This window comes from Stenella coeruleoalba (assembly GCF_951394435.1).
Source record: "Stenella coeruleoalba genome assembly, chromosome: 16".
Taxonomy (NCBI): Eukaryota; Metazoa; Chordata; class Mammalia; order Artiodactyla; family Delphinidae; genus Stenella; species Stenella coeruleoalba.
In genome coordinates, this window is record NC_137162.1 from 73,107,253 (window position 1) to 73,119,764 (window position 12,512).

At 39.9% G+C, this 12,512-nt stretch overlaps 1 protein-coding gene and 1 long non-coding RNA gene across 5 annotated transcripts in view; one reads left to right on the top strand and one right to left on the bottom strand.

Moving 5' to 3' along the window:
* Positions 1 to 12,512, top strand: part of LOC307174853 — a 349,322-nt gene that overhangs the window by 329,657 nt on the left and 7,153 nt on the right. For both annotated transcript variants that reach the window (XR_013824185.1, XR_013824186.1), the window contains exons 5-6: positions 1,832 to 2,051; positions 12,337 to 12,410. This is a non-coding gene — a long non-coding RNA (uncharacterized lncRNA). The remainder of the gene's footprint in view (positions 1 to 1,831; positions 2,052 to 12,336; positions 12,411 to 12,512) is intronic.
* The window catches only part of BICC1 (BicC family RNA binding protein 1), a 300,351-nt gene continuing 288,903 nt past the window's right edge, over positions 1,065 to 12,512 (bottom strand). For 2 of the 3 annotated variants that reach the window (XM_079899308.1, XM_079899309.1), the window contains exons 19-21: positions 10,830 to 10,990; positions 8,039 to 8,138; positions 1,065 to 2,100 (exon numbers count right to left, since the gene is read on the bottom strand). In XM_079899308.1, the coding sequence (XP_079755434.1) occupies positions 1,970 to 2,100; positions 8,039 to 8,138; positions 10,830 to 10,990 (392 nt within the window). In that variant the 3' untranslated portion in view covers positions 1,065 to 1,969. Of the gene's footprint in view, positions 2,101 to 5,006; positions 5,086 to 8,038; positions 8,139 to 10,829; positions 10,991 to 12,512 lie in introns of all 3 variants that reach the window. The other variant, XM_079899310.1, reaches the window with a different exon arrangement.

Here is a 12,512-nt window from a genome sequence, read left to right on the forward strand (position 1 = left end):
GGAAACAGATCTGGTATCCTTACTCTATTGCTGAGTGTGTAGCATGCTGTGTTCATATAGCCATATAAGGCAGGAAGCTCCACGTGATGACCTGCATACATGTGACATACACGCAGGGTCATTCCACTGTACTTGTGAAGGGAGCGATTTAGTTCTACATCCATAAGCACATACAGTTCTGTTTGGGAACAGGCATCTCCTTAGTGCTGTTATAATTGATAATTTTATGACAGGCCCATTATCTATGCCTTCACGGTAACCAATACTCTTTTTTTTTTTTAAGTGAAAATTTTTCGGTGTGCAAAATTTCTCTCCGATTCTTGTTCTTACTTTAATGATAAGACTTAACCATGGAAAAAATCAGACAAGTATTTCTGATCCCACATTTGTATGAAAGTCCCCAATTGTTGTGTATGAATCTAATGCCTTCTGTGGAGAGCACGTGACAGTGGTTTATGTCCATGTAGAAAGTCTCGAATACTGAACATAAATAAGTCATTACAGTACAGGTAAGTCACCACGTGTCCTATGGGAAAGTTTTCCAACAAATTAATACACTTGGAAATAATATTGCTTTGAAGAAAGAGAGGCACTTAGTGATTGTCTTCATGGATTGAAAACCCTTCATAAATCCATAATAAGATGTCTGAAAAGACCTAGGAAACAATGTTGCCTGATTTCATGGACTTTCACAGTATCAAGATTGTAACGACGAGTTTAGCCACTTACAAAATAGTCTTTTATTTTTCCTCCTTCAGAACTCTGCTGTCTTTGTAAACTGTCACCCTGGAGACTTAAATAAAGCCTTTCCATTCTCAACAAAGCCAAGTCTACTTCAAGCAGACAGATATGGTTTTAGGCAAGTCCTGTGACCACATGGAGCACAGCTAATGTGTACATAAGGACAGTGATGTATTTCTCCTCCTCATGGCAACAGTGCTGTCTTGTCAGATGATTATTTATCTTTTTTAAATAAAGTGACAATCTAGGGCTCCAGTTATTGAATGCCGTCCATTCTCTACCATAAATCTCTAGTAGATAGCAACTTAATCAGTTATGTACGGTATGCTTATAATATCTAAAAATAAAAGTTTGATATAAATAAGTGTCCTTTAGTGGCAGTATACTAAAAATAGCCCTTTGCCTTCAGACAACCATTAAAAACATTTTAGCAATAAAGGCAGCAGCTAAATATGATGACTGCAAAGGGTTAATATTGCAAAGTCCATTTGGTGTTTCTTTGCTCGCACCTGTTACAGTGAACTAGGTTCATTGCTAAGTGTTTCTAGGATGCTGACATACATGAACAGAACTGGTCCATAACCAAGTGGAGTCACTTACATTTCCCAAAGTCACAGACTATTCTGCACAGAAACTAATAATCCAGTACCACCATGTCAAATAAAAATTTAACGCAGTCTGATTTGTACCAATACATCAGGTGACAAAAACGAGAGAAAGAGAGATAATTTCCACAGGACAAGAAGTAAGAAAGTGTAAAGTGCTGAAAGACCTCAATAATTATTTTAAAGCAGTACCAGAAAATCCCACTTTGATTATTTTTTTTAAAAAATCCCCAAATACCCAAACAAAATAAGCAAACAAACAAAATAACTTCTGTGTTTTCTGGCATCCCAGATGTCAACTCAGCCTTCATGTTAAGTAAAAAAAATCAGTGCATATGTTATTATATAGGTAAATAAAAACAGGAAATAAAGCCCTACCCTCATATTGCAAATTCTGTCCAATTGCCGTTAGGAAAAAAAAAAGTAATCCTCATGTGGCATTCTGTATGATGACATAAGAACATCATCATCTCTCTCTTCGGCAGAAAGTTCAGGTGCGAATAAGATGCTTTGGTCCTGATACCAGACACCCGAGTGCTGAGGACGGTGTGCAGTGAAGGCTGTTCACAGATCTCCTGCGTCCGACTTGACAGAGTTGGCGGGCGTGTGCCTGGACGGTACTGCTACCAGCGGCCACTGACACTAGCAATGTCTGAGTGATACTGACGGGGTAGCCTCCCACTTGCTCCGCCTTCCAGGAAAGAGGTGCGTGTATTTGGCGGTTCAAAGAGCTTTCTTCGGTTTTTATTTAGTTCTACAGAGAGAGAGAGAGAGAGAGAGAGAGAGAATCAGCACGTGGCAGTAGAGCTCAGCTCAGAAAATGGTGATGTGGTAGGTTCTGGGGGGAAAGTCAAGTAGGTAGCAAAAGGAAAACCTTTAAGTTGACCGTCAAGACATTTTTGAAATGCTAGAAAGTCTGATATGAAAGGTAGCCATTTGTAGCTGAGAGAACCAAGGACAGCGAATCATTTTTACTGCAGTTCGTAAAGTATCTGGGGACTATATCCTCAGAACACTCTCAAGTCCAAATATACAAAATAGTTTCACCGATCCCAAATGTCATTTCAGAGGCAAAGGGAGAGGCACCATCAAAGCTGGTGAAAGGCATATGAGAGGATGTATTACCAGTGATACAGAAAATTATTATAGCTCATTAAACTCATCCATGTCAAACACAGTGATCATTAAATTATTTAAGTCGACATGAAAAGAGGATCCCACTTCTAAACACCAGAATACTGGAAAAGCACACTGATCTGTTAATCCACAGCCCCGGGTACGAGGGAGACGCAAGAGGGAAGAGATACGGGGATATACGTATATGTATAGGTGATTCACTTTGTTATAAAGCAGAAACTAACACAACATTGTAAAGCAATTATACTCCAAGAAAGATGATAAAAAAAAAAATCCACAGCCCCGTGGCTCCACTGACTCATGATGACTACGCTCCTTGAGTCAGAAAGGGTTATATGCAGAAGCATATCGCATCAGCAGGAGGTTTCTTTGAATAAAAAATCAACTTAGTAAACATAGCAACAGTTAAGGAAATTAATACAATTGAAAACAACCAATATGTGAATCCAAATTTTCAGGGAAAAACAAAGATCCTCGATTTTCATTTTAAACAAACCAGAGTACTGGTTGTTTAGTTTATGTCTTTTCCCAAGTAAAAATTATTAACCAGAAAGGTGAAAAATGGAAGCAGCCTACCTTGTTTATGACTATGCAATACCCCATCCTCCCCTCCATACACACATTCTCAAATTCTCAAGTCAACTGATGTGATTATTACTAACGAACTCATACAAGTAAACAGAATTGTCAGACTCTAGAAAGCAGCGTTTCTGATAGCCACCAAATGCAAATATAGTTGACCTTCGAATAGCGCGGATTTGAACTGAGTGGGTCTACTTATACATGGATATTTTTCAATAGTAAATACTACAGTATTACACAGTTGGTGGAATCTGCAGATGCAGAGGAACTGTGGATACAAAGGGTGACTATAAGTTACATGGGGGTTAACTCCTGTGTGGTTCAAGGGTCAACTATATCTTCAAACTTATTCAATCTCAAGTAGACAGAATATATAGTTGATGTGTTTAAAGCTGTTGTCTTTTTCTCTGGGAGGGTAGTGAAGCAAGTGATTCAGCACCTTTAATTATCTGCATGGAACTCAGGACTTTTTCAACCATACACACACAGCCCCATTCTGAGCTCTGAGATTACACAGCAAGCTATGGCCTGCTACAGTAATGCTGAGGACGAGAACAGAGGCTCAGGCAGGTTGCAGTGGGTCGTAGGTGGCCAGGGACAGCCATATGGCCAGATGTACTCCTGTCTCCCAAGTGCTAGAAGCAGGATCAATACCCTTAACATTTTACCCCACTGCTTTCCAAAATGTAACTGTCTGCCCTATAGGGTGACGCACGAGTGAAGACACCTCTTTTCTGTTCACATTTAAGTCTTAGGGGAGAAGAGAACCAACAGTAATTTATTAGAGCCTATTATACGACAAGCACTTTACATTTGTTGTGTCCTATTTAAGTCCTCCTTAAGGGGTAGATAATATTACCATCCTCCATTTTATAGATAAGGAACCTGAGTTTTAAAAATAGACGAAGTAACTTGCCCACATGCCTGTTAAGTAGATAAGGAACCTGAGTTTTAAAAATAGACGAAGTAACTTGCCCACATGCCTGTTAAGTAGATAAGGAACCTGAGTTTTAAAAATAGACGAAGTAACTTGCCCACATGCCTGTTAAGTGACAGAGTTGAAACCCTGCCTGCCTGATGCAAAGGTCTATGCTATGGGCTTCAGTGGTCCATCCATTGGGCGGAGATCAACCGAGGTATCAGGAATACAAATTTGAGAAATTGGTAGTTTCAGGTATGTAGATAACAGAGCTTTCCTTAATATTTTATATGGATATCAAACTTACTTTTTAAATAGATAAAGCTTAGAAACTCTGAAGAAGCAAGGAAGATATTACAAGCAAAAGACACATGCAGGCATGCGTATAGATGGCTATTGTTTCAAGTTCCTGAAGAAACGCAGTAGCAGTGACATTCCTATCACATGTATCTTGTTTAAAAAACAAACACATAAAATTCAGAGATCAAGACAGAATTGAATATATTTAAAGGCAAATTTATAGGAGAGTTGAGAATAAATGAATCCCCTTAAACACAGCCTGGGAAAGTTTTATCACCTTCAAATGAGGAGAATTTCTTTGGCCTCCATTTTCTCATGGGGAAATAACCCATGAATCAGGAGGACATTCCCACACTACAGAGAAGGAGAAGAAAGGAGTAAGTCAAACACCGTTCTCCATGAGCACATGAAAACAGTGGGGCCACTGAAGACAAAAATTTTTGACATACATTGAAAACTTCATTCTGAAAAGTCACATGAGCTAGATTTTTGAGAGGACAAATGATCATGAAGAAATTCAGCCACTCCCTAAAGATGTAATTTCTAAGAGTACATATATAGAGATATTCCAAGTGTGAAGCACAGAGATAAGTCTTTAAGATTATCAAGGATCAAGTCCTACTGAAGAGACTTTAGTTCTTGTTGTTTTTTAAATTAGAAAGCAAACTCCCTCTTCTGATTTTTTTCAGTAAGCCTAAGGGATAGTTTGAGAAAATACCAACCTTTTTCTTTGAAATTCCAAGGTTCACACAATCCTGGCAGCTCTCAGGATCTTGTTGCGGATCTGAACAGAGTCACAAACTAAAAGAATAGGTCAGGAAATGTTAGATCTACCTGAGGCTGTGGCGGAAAGCCTGTCAACAGGATGCTAAACTTCCTTTCACTGAGTCCCTGTACGTTTAGTTAACCAATCACTAAAATACTCAGAAATCCATGAATTTTCAAAAAATCGTGGATTTGAAAAAAGATGAAATTTTTTCTCTGATTCATTCCTATCAGAGATAAATCTCATCTCCTCCTATAACATTAAAATAAATGTCTTCTGGCCCAAGATTAAAAACAAACCAAAACCTTATACTGAAAGAACAACTCCGATTTTAAGTTAAAAATCTACAAAATTTTAAAAAGTAGTTTGAGCAAACTCTGTATCTAACCAAACTATGTAACCACAAGACAAACCTAAGTCAAGGCTGACCTGATATCCTGCCTCTACCTGGAAATGAAGTATTCTGAGACTTTGAATGTCTTTGTTATCAGAGGAATTGAACTGGAAAAAGAAGCTTTTTGATGAAGGGTTTCTCAATAAAAACTTATTCCTTGCAGAGAAAATGATTTACCAAGTTCAAACAAATGCACTTCAACAAAGTAAGGCAAAATCATCCTTAAATAATCAAATACTTCCCACTGTACAGAGCATTCATAAGGCATCTTATTCAAAGTCTCTAATTCCCTTTAAAAGCAAGAGGACCTGTGAACCTCACTGAGAGAGGCAGTCTATAGAAATAGGATATAACCTCAAAAGAACACATTGAAGATGATGATTAGAGAAAACATTCTTTTAAACGAGGACTCAAAACCCCTCCCGTTTTTGCACTCTACTCTCCAAAACCCACCTAGAATATATCACCAATGTATCCCAGAGTAAAAGTACTGAAGATCCACTTGGAATCTATGAAAATATTTAGAGATATCTGCTTGTTGCTGGAAGCTTTAGAGAGTTTGGAATTGGGTTGGTACACAAAGAAAAGACTTAATTTTCATTGTACTGTCACGGATATTCCACAAATCTCTAGTGAAAGATTATGGAGTTCTGAAACATACACTTCTCTGGTATAAGTGTGCGGCCCCATAGACATATTTTAACAGTATAGACATGGTGACTGAGTTAATAAAATTCCATTTTCAAATTAATAAAATAATGTAAAAATATATAAAGTTAATTTGGATCCAGAAGTAACCCTCTGAGACTGAGCTTTAGGGTAAAGAAGTTGAAAACTATCCTATTGCCACAGATAGTAAAAACAAAAAGCAAGAACAATAATAATACATATCATTAAAACTGTAGGTTATTTTCACTGTGCCTGATGATATACCACATGGAAGGACAGATTTTAGAAATGGAAGGTGACCTTACACAATCATCTACTCCAATCCACCTTCACAGTTAAGAAACCACAACCAAAAGAGGTTTGCAAACTCACCCAAGGGTACATGACTTGGAGAGGCAAATCTCAGATCTCCTTATGTGAATATAGCGTTCTTTCCACTATAACCAAGCTGATCTGATGAGTGAACAGGAAGCAGTGGCTGCCCTGTGGAGCACCATCAATGCAGCCGCTTGGGTATATAGGGTGGAGGAAGACTTCTCAAACTGATGTGTGCAGGACTCTATCCATACAGAAGCCTAACGGGCTGCTCAATGGCTGAATTACTGCACCTGTTTCAAGGCTACTATTTCAAGGCTTATATCTGCTTCAGATATATACGATTTCCTGTGGGGAGGTGGGCGGCGCTGATCAGCTGCTATAAAATAATGCAAGCGCAATCTGCTGCTGAAAGAAAACGGAAAACCACCGAGGCTTTTAGTTTGATGGTTCAATTAGCGAATGCTGTTTAGAAAGGGCTTTCACCGGTTGGATGCCACTGCTGGCCGCATAAAAGCATAGCCTACACATTCAGTGTTTTGAAAAGCAACGTCATTTTCTCACCACACCTGACGTTTGGCTCTGTCTTTCTGAGAGACTGGCACACATATAAAACTGGCATTCATGAACTTGATCAGAAAGACTTCAAAAAGGAACCTCATTTTTCTGCCCCCCAGATTCCTTCCTCATATTTCTCTAAACACCTTTTTGGGGTACATTGTTATGTATTTGCCAACTCATCACCTGCCCATTCCTTCCACGTGGGAGGTACCTAGTAAATACGTATAGAGCATTTTCTTAGAACATGCAAAAGATGCACAAAGGCGGTGGTCTGGGAGACAGACCTTCAGACTTTCCTTCATTCTGTGACTACTTTTACGATACTACCCTCTTCTGTGACTCACAAATTCTATTAAAACTTGGGGTAGGGCTTCCCTGGTGGCGCAGTGGTTGAGAGTCTGCCTGCCGATGCAGGGGACACGGGTTCGTGCCCCGGTCCGGGAAGATCCCACATGCCGCGGAGCGGCTGGGCCTGTGAGCCATGGCCGCTGAGCCTGCGCGTCCGGAGCCTGTGCTCCACAACGGGAGAGGCGACAACAGTGAGAGGCCCGCGTACCGCAAAAAAAAAAAAAAAAAAAAACTTGGGGTAAAGTTAAAAAGCATTAAGACAAGAAATACCCATTTTCTTTTTCTCTGGTGCAATGATCTCAGCTGCTATGCAGGAACACATGCATTTAAAGCGTGACAGCCAATCCAGAATAATTACTCATGAACGCAATGATCATTGCTTAATACAACCGCAAAATGGAGAATTAACCTGCTCCCTCATCCCCACGTTCTGCAAAGGGCAGTTTTGGTTAGATCTTTCCGAAGAGATCTGTTTTAAGGAAAGACGCTTTCAAGGCAGGTTTTCAGGCAATGCCTTGACAAAGCAGTGGGCGTATTCTTGCCATTTGTCACACTGTTAGTGGGAAACACTCTGAAACCACAACCCCAAAGCTGCCAGGTAGTAAGCAAGGGGTTGATGGGCAGAACCAGCCCCACTGGCTGGAGACCAACGACAGAGGTTCTTCAGACTTTAAAATATGAACAAGAACATTTCTATTCACCTGAGATTGCAAGCAGCATTTTCCTCCTGGCACCGAAAGTTGTAATTCCCAGCTCCTTCAGATCCTGATCTGTGAGAGTGAGGAACGTCTGAAGATCGATCTGTGGGTGAACAAGTCATCTATAATCAATATATTAAGTATCTTTCTTCTTCAGCATAAATTCTACTCATTGCTACACTTATTTTATTTATTAATTATGCTCTGCCTACTTTCAAAAAAGAATGGTGGGGACAATACAAACCTAAGGGACAAGAGTTAAGTAATAAAGGTGGTAAAATGAAAGTGATGATTCTAGCAGAAGACTTAATCTAAGCCAGTGATTTACTGCAATGGAGATATAAACTTAGGCATCCTAAGGTCTTAGCATCCTGGCAGCCAGGGCAAAAAGGGAAACAAATTGCACAGTTTTGTGATCTGATGAAAGGAAGAATACATACTTGTCCAGAAGAGAGAAAATAATTCTTAGTTTTAGATTCTGACTTGGTTAAGTATATCTCCATAAAAAGAGACTGAATAATACCAAAAAGGGTATCTTCCATTGTGTTCTACATAAAAATGATAGCAGAATTCACAGTCTACCTCAGACCCATGACTCACTTTGCTTAACCCAGCAGACTATCTCTGAAAGTGGCATACATGAAGTATTTCTAGCAACAGTATAAATGTACTTCCTGGCAACAATGTGTGAGGGGAAGTAGCCCAAGAATCCCACCGTTCCTTGTGAAGACTGTGTGAGGAACAGAAAGGCAATGGGCTCTGAAGCCAGAGAGACTTGGGTTCAGGTTCTGACTCTGCCCTTACTAGTTGTGGGCACTGAGAGCTGACAATCCTATATACCTCACAGGGTTGTTTTGGGCCTCAAATATGATCTTAGCTATAATGCAATGTGCCCACCAAAGGGGTAAGATAGTTGGCAGCTACAGTTAGTAATAATGAATACAGACATATCATCTGTGAAAGTTGCTAAATAAATTTCATCCTGGTTACAATATATTAAGTCTCACAAGGTTACTTAATGGGGGATTCTTGTTAAGTCCTATCTGTATATGAGAAAATATCCTACATAAAGGGAATAGTACCAAATTTCAACAAACCTGAAAACAGTAAAATATACTTTTTATTCAAATTATATAGAAATTAATTTGAAATTTTCTGTTTTGATTTTGAAGGTTACATCCAGATCTTGAAAAACCTTTTCATTTACCATTTATCACAAATCTAGAGCTATGTTTTTTAGAAATTCTGTCCAGTGGAGACTATTTCAGGGATCCTCAAACTCTTTTTAAAGGGCCAGAGAATAACTATTTTAGGGTTAGTGGGCATCCTGTCTCTGTTGCAACTACTCAACTCTGCTGGTTTAGCTTGAAAGCAGCCACAGGCAATATGAGGCAATTGAGTTAGTGTGGCTGTGTTCCAAGGAAACTTTATTTACAAAATTAGGCAGCAGGTCTGCAGGCTGCAGTTCACTGACCCCTGCTCCAGTTAATATTAGATGAAGCCAGTCTGACTTTATATTATCACGTCGTCTTCCTTTTTGAAGTAACTAGATAAGAAGTACCCATAATAAATTTCTATGCTTCTTCAAATAGGAAATAGAGATTTAAAGCAAACCCAGAATATCACTGAATAACATCTAGTCACTTACTTCTAAAACCTTCTGTGCAAGAGCAAGTTAAAATACCTCAGCCCTGAGCGTCTCAATCAGCCACCTGCATCTAACCAGGAAGACTAAATAAGTAAATGCAGTTCTTTAATGCACTGATGATGAACGTGTTATTCAACTTAGAAAATCCTTGGTTACATGAACACTAATTTAGGTTTAGGGAAAAGAAAACAAAATCATTGTCCTGAAGTCCAAAATACACATGACAACATTTTTCTTGGTGTTAAAGAACAAATAAGTTCAGCAATTAAACTTAAGTTATGGGCAATACATTAGATTTATGATATAAAGTGCCTTATAATAAAAATCTTAGATTATTTACTGATTGATGCATGCCAGGGAATTACTGGCATGTAATCTAACATGAAATGAAGCCCAACTAGCATGAAACTTGGACCATGTCAGGACTTGAAAAGCAGGTACATTTAGAGAACTATTCTAACTTTCTGTTGCCTTGAGTTAGCTGTGCCCTGGTAATATGACAACACAATTAGCAAGAACCACACTTAGGGGCTCTCTTCTTTATGCCAGTGCGTCACGGCCACGGCTGATCAGTCTGGCCAAAATCCACGGTAGGGATGTTTCAGAAGACATCTTAGTTCTGCCTCAGTTCAGGCAAAACCCAAACAGTAAATTAATGAATAAGTTAACATGTATGAAAAGTGCATTATCTTCTGTGAGAACTTCAGTAACATGATTAGGATGGTGTCACAAACAACCATAGTTATTTATCTCAGACGCTGTTATTTACTTTTGAGTGCCACAAATAAAAATAAGAACAGATGAAAGAGTAAAATCTGATTAAATATAGAGTTATTGCTGACCTTAGGGAATTTGTGAATCAAAAGTTCCTATAAATCAAGACACTCATTAGGTCTTTTAGCTAAAACTGATGAAGGTGTTTTTGCAAACACAGCTTCCTACATTTCTGCGATCCTGTGTTTACCAGTTGCACTAAATAAGAAATAAGATGGCGACAATTTCCTTGGAAGCAAAAATAAGCTATGAGACTTGAATAAATGCTCAGCGAAAACACAGTCATAGATAAATGAGTGATTTCATTCTAGAAGTCATCACACACACAACCAAAACAAAGATGCCTGGGAAGATAAATAAATAACCACCGACCTCTTGTTGCTGGAAGACGTCTGTGTATTTGCCCAGGCCCAGTTTGCTGAAGAGCTCAGGGAGGTCAGAGCCTTTGAAAGAGCTGTTCAGGTTACAGCCATTGCTTCCTGTCAGCGAGGAAATGCAGTCCATGTAATTGCTACTGCTGAGATAGTGCTCCGCTGAAAGGCAGAGGAAAGACAGGCCTGAAGTGTAAATGCCCAGGGAGAGCATGGTTTAATTAAAAGTTTTAATCACTCAAATAGTTCAGATTCAGTGTTTTGGGCTGAACAGACCAGTAACTGCAGAAACGCAGCAGTCCTTTACTGAAACACTGGCTTTTCATTAGGAAATGCTGGTTATGGCTTTCAGGGAGGCTCTCCCCATTTAAAAGGTTACACTTGGGAGGGAGCAATTCGGCAACAGGGCCTCCGTAGTTAATAATCATTAAGCATATTCTCCCTGAGCATTCAGGAACATTGGCTCTTCACAACTGATTTGATGTTAATTAAACGAGGAAGTGGAAGCAGGACCCCTAGGACACAATAAAGGTAAGGAAAGTTACAGGCTCCTGTTAGATGCAGGCTGGCCCTCTGTATCCACACTTGTGCTTTTCTGTGGTCAAATAAATACTATGATATTATCACATATAAATCTCATTTCCCTCAAACATAATTGGGCAGTGAGTTCATGAAATAGAGAGTTTCCAAAATTAAGAGTAACATATGAATGAAAAGAATGATGCTGCAGTTCCTGGATTTAACTCACAACAAAAACAAATCCATCTCCTGGGGGAAATTCTAAGACAGCCATGCCGAGCTTTGCCTTGGCTCTGCTACTGATCTGGTGGGCAAAGATTTCTCCATGTTGTCTTTGGTTCTCAGACCCAAGGACATGCAAAGCTGGGTGACAGACTAGTGAGCCACACCAAGTACTTGACCAAATTTTCAAACACTCTTCAGGAGCTGCTTTGGAGAATCTAGCAGAGTTATGCAGCCATTCCTACCACCCTGACCAACAACTGACTCTCATCCATGTGGAAATTCTGTTCTCTTATACTAAAGGTGCAGCTTCAGGGGGATTCCCAGATTGATGCGGGCAGAGGACACTCACCTAGGTATCAGATCCATCTAGCCTCCTCTGGGATCAGTGCATTCAGCAAATCTAAGAATTTTGTTCTGCATTGCACTGGGTGCCACTAATCACTTTCTCCGGTTGTTTTCATCTCCCAATTGAGAAATCCTACATATGTTTCAACTGGAAGGAATATCTTTTTTTTTCTTTTTTTTTGCGGTACGCGGGCCTCTCACTGTCGCGACCTCTCCCGTTGCGACACGCAGGCTCAGTGGCCATGGCTCACGGGCTTAGTTGCTCTGTGGCATGTGGGATCCTCCCGGACCGGGGCACGAACCCACGTCCCCAGCATCGGCAGGCGGACTCTCAACCACTGCACCACCAGGGAAGCCCGGAAGGAATTTCTTGATAAGGTTTCTCTTTCTTTTAAAAACAGGTATTTTATCTCTTGTAGGAAGGATGTGTAGGGAAAAGGACCCAGGACCAAGCCCTGATGCGCTGAGCCCTGGAACACTCCACCAATTGAAGGTAAGGCCCCAGAGTCACCAAAAAAGATTGAGGAGGAATGACCAGTGAGGTACCGGTTTGAGGGTGACACAGAGCAGAGTATGATGAGCACACTGGAGTGAC